Source organism: Lactuca sativa, chromosome 5 (assembly GCF_002870075.4).
Source record: "Lactuca sativa cultivar Salinas chromosome 5, Lsat_Salinas_v11, whole genome shotgun sequence".
NCBI classification, from domain to species: Eukaryota; Viridiplantae; Streptophyta; class Magnoliopsida; order Asterales; family Asteraceae; genus Lactuca; species Lactuca sativa.
Window position 1 is genome coordinate 270,590,473 of NC_056627.2, and position 3,156 is coordinate 270,593,628.

Below are 3,156 nucleotides of genomic sequence, written 5' to 3' on the forward strand. Positions count from 1 at the left end.
GGCACAAATGATATTGTTCTATCATTTTCAAAACGTGCCAATAGCACACATCTACACCAAATTCGTCCATAGCCTCAAATTTTATAAAACTATCTATATATATAATATATGTGATATAAGATTTAAAAGAAAATGAAAAATTACTGGTGGAACTTAATGTCATCCAAGTCAATGGCTTTTCCCTTTGTAGTATGTCCTTGTGCCTCCAATAATACTCTATCATTCAGTCCAAGCTTACACTCAAGCATATCAATGTAACAAGAATGAAATAAAGGCAAAATTATCCATTAGTTATTTAAAAAAAAACTTTTTAAAGATATATTATAGAAAATAAAGAGAAATTTAGTTTGACCTCAAATAAGTTCATATCTTCAATGCACCAACGACTTTTGATCTAACTATTTGCCCATTACCGTTGACAAGCATATTCACACTCTCCACAACATCCAAAAATACTTGAAGAGATTAGCAAATTGTTTGTTTGTAAATTGTAATATGAGTGATAGCAACAACCTTTCAATATATTAACAATTAGAATGTAGAAATACATCTATGAATGCCTTGGAGTGCATGCCACAAGCATCAGAGACAGAGGTGTTTGTAGCAGAGGCATCTAGAACAGTAGCACCAACAATCTCATGTTGAATTGTGCGGGGACCCATAATAGAATCCACAGCTCTGTGAGCCACAACACTTCCAGTACCAAAAGCCATTCCTAACATACCAAAAGTGTCAAAATATAACTCAAATTCATAAAATTAATAAAGAAAGAAATAAAAAGTGTATACGTATAATAAAGATACAGGATATGGTTTATATTGAGTTACCTTGAGCTATGGTTGAACCAATACCTCCAAAAATCGATCCACCACCACTAGACTGAACAGGGGCAGGAGGGGGTGATTGGTTAACTGGTGCTGGAGGTGGAGCACGAGCAGGTGATAGTAATCATTTATAAAAATCCCACAAGAAGACATGCATCATTCTTTTTGTAATGTATCCCTTCACTACGACATGAGACAGCATTTGTAATAGCCATGGGAGGTCTCTGTGAAACTTCCATCCTATATGCATCAGTCTTTATGAACTCACTAAGGATTTTAGCTTCAGTGAATTGAGGGTAACCAAAGTCTAGGGAGAAGAAACAGAAGTTGTTGCTGTCATCTTCTCATTAACCAAAAAAAGCCCTAAATTCTCGCTCAATGAGAAACAGATGTATAATTTCTCCGAAAATGAGTAAAATTTGTAGAGGATTTCAAAGGAGAAGCTCAGATTAGCAACATCGAGAAATAGGGGTAAAATTAAACTTCAGTGGTTTACATACCTACGCTCCTTGAATTGACTCCTAGCTTTTACCATAGTTTCCATTCGGCTTCTTGAATGCCTTTCAATCTGATCTTCCATCCATCTCAAAGGTTTCACTTAAGTGCTAAGTCGATATGTCATCAGGTCAAATGCTCCATCAGGAGGAGAATGCAAAAATCTTGTTGAAGCTCATCGACGGCAACAACAAATGATGGTGGTGGCGATCTTCTTTTGGAGGTAGGGTTAGGGAGGATCGAATGGGATAAAATACAATATTGTTGATTGTTTTAAAAAGGGATAAAGGTAGGTCAAAGTAATTACTATAATTATAAGAGTGTATTTGTAAAAATTATTTATCAAATTACTAAATTACCTTTATTTATTTGTTTGATTATTTATTTATTTTTTAAATTTTGATTGGCCCACATTTATTCATACAATAACACAATAATTACTTTAAACACTTGAACCTAGCTCTCTCTCTCTCTCTCTCTCTCTCTCTCTATATATATATATATATATATATATATATATATATATATATATATATGGTGAGGTTCAATAGAGAACCATAATTAACCAAGGAACATATTTTTTTGAACTTTTAGAACTTATTTTTTATAAAAAAAAAAAACTAAAAATACAGAAATTCATAACTTTTTATCCTTTTTCCAATGATATAAAATTCGATTTTTTTTACGTCAAATTCACAATGTGAATCTTCGAAAATTCACAACGTGAATTCGAATTCACACGGTGAATCCGAAAAATATTTTTCACATTCATAATGTTAATATATGAATTTAGATATTTTTAGATTTTTTTTTTCGATAAAGAATAAGCTCTAGAAATTGAAAAAAAGATTTGGTTCCTTGAAGAACCAATGATTATGGTTCTCTATTGAACTTTTCCATATATATATATATATATATATATATATATATATATATATATATATATATATATGTGGGTTAGGTTATTGTGTTCCAACTATCTATTATATGCATGTAGCTATTGGGTTGAAAGTTCGTTACACGGTATCCATAGAAAATCATGAAGTTAATAATAACAAATAAAGATAATCTGTGGCCTTTGAGGTTCGGGCAAGTAAACCCGATGGATCTTTTTAAATCTAACACACTAAGGTCATTTGATTTGGATGTGTTGGTTGAAAACCCGTTACACGGATTTCAAAGAAAGTCATGAGCTTTATTTGGAGGAAAATGTAATTATGAAGTTTGTCATATTTGTGTTTATAGTTAATTAAATAATATGTTTAGTAAAAATGCATTTCTGTCAAAAGATTCCTTTCGACTTGGATTTGAACTTATGACATTGGGACTGAATGTTAATTACTTTGAGTGGTGTAAGTGGTTTGAAATTTGTAACCAATCTGGATAAATATTAGGGAATTTTTAGAAAAAGATTGTTGTTAATCAACAAATAGCTGGAGTCAATCATTGTTATATTTTGTGAAACAAAGATGATTGAGCATGTTTTGTCAAATATAATTTCACGAGAGTAAGACCATAATTTGTTTCATGAATTAAATTGATGATATTGAAAGGGAACAAGTGTTGTGATCTTTGATTATGTTGAGTTGCATTAGGGAGTGGCCAAAAATCTTGTTTTTGCTATTATATAATATTTTGAGACTTATGCCAAGTTTACTCAAGGCACGACAGGTATATTCTCAGCTACACTACTAAAATGAGGTTAATCGAGTTGGATCTCTTTCATGCTTGTTTTGGTTATTGCATTAATTTTTGAAAGTTTGAATTTTGATTTTTATTCATTTTCTTTTATTTTCCCCGATCTAAATTTTTCTTGCTCTTTCTTGGGGACAAGAAA

The 3,156-nt window shown here is 31.4% G+C and overlaps 1 protein-coding gene across 1 annotated transcript; it reads right to left on the minus strand.

The window, feature by feature from the left end:
- Positions 1-420: 420 nt before the first annotated feature.
- On the minus strand, positions 421-942 carry LOC122197916 (uncharacterized; the record flags this gene model as incomplete). Its single annotated transcript, XM_042902105.2, has 2 exons — positions 421-715; positions 828-942. Coding segments are annotated over 2 exons (306 nt in total), but the record flags the coding sequence as incomplete, so codon positions are not given.
- Between the last annotated feature and the right edge of the window lie 2,214 nt (positions 943-3,156).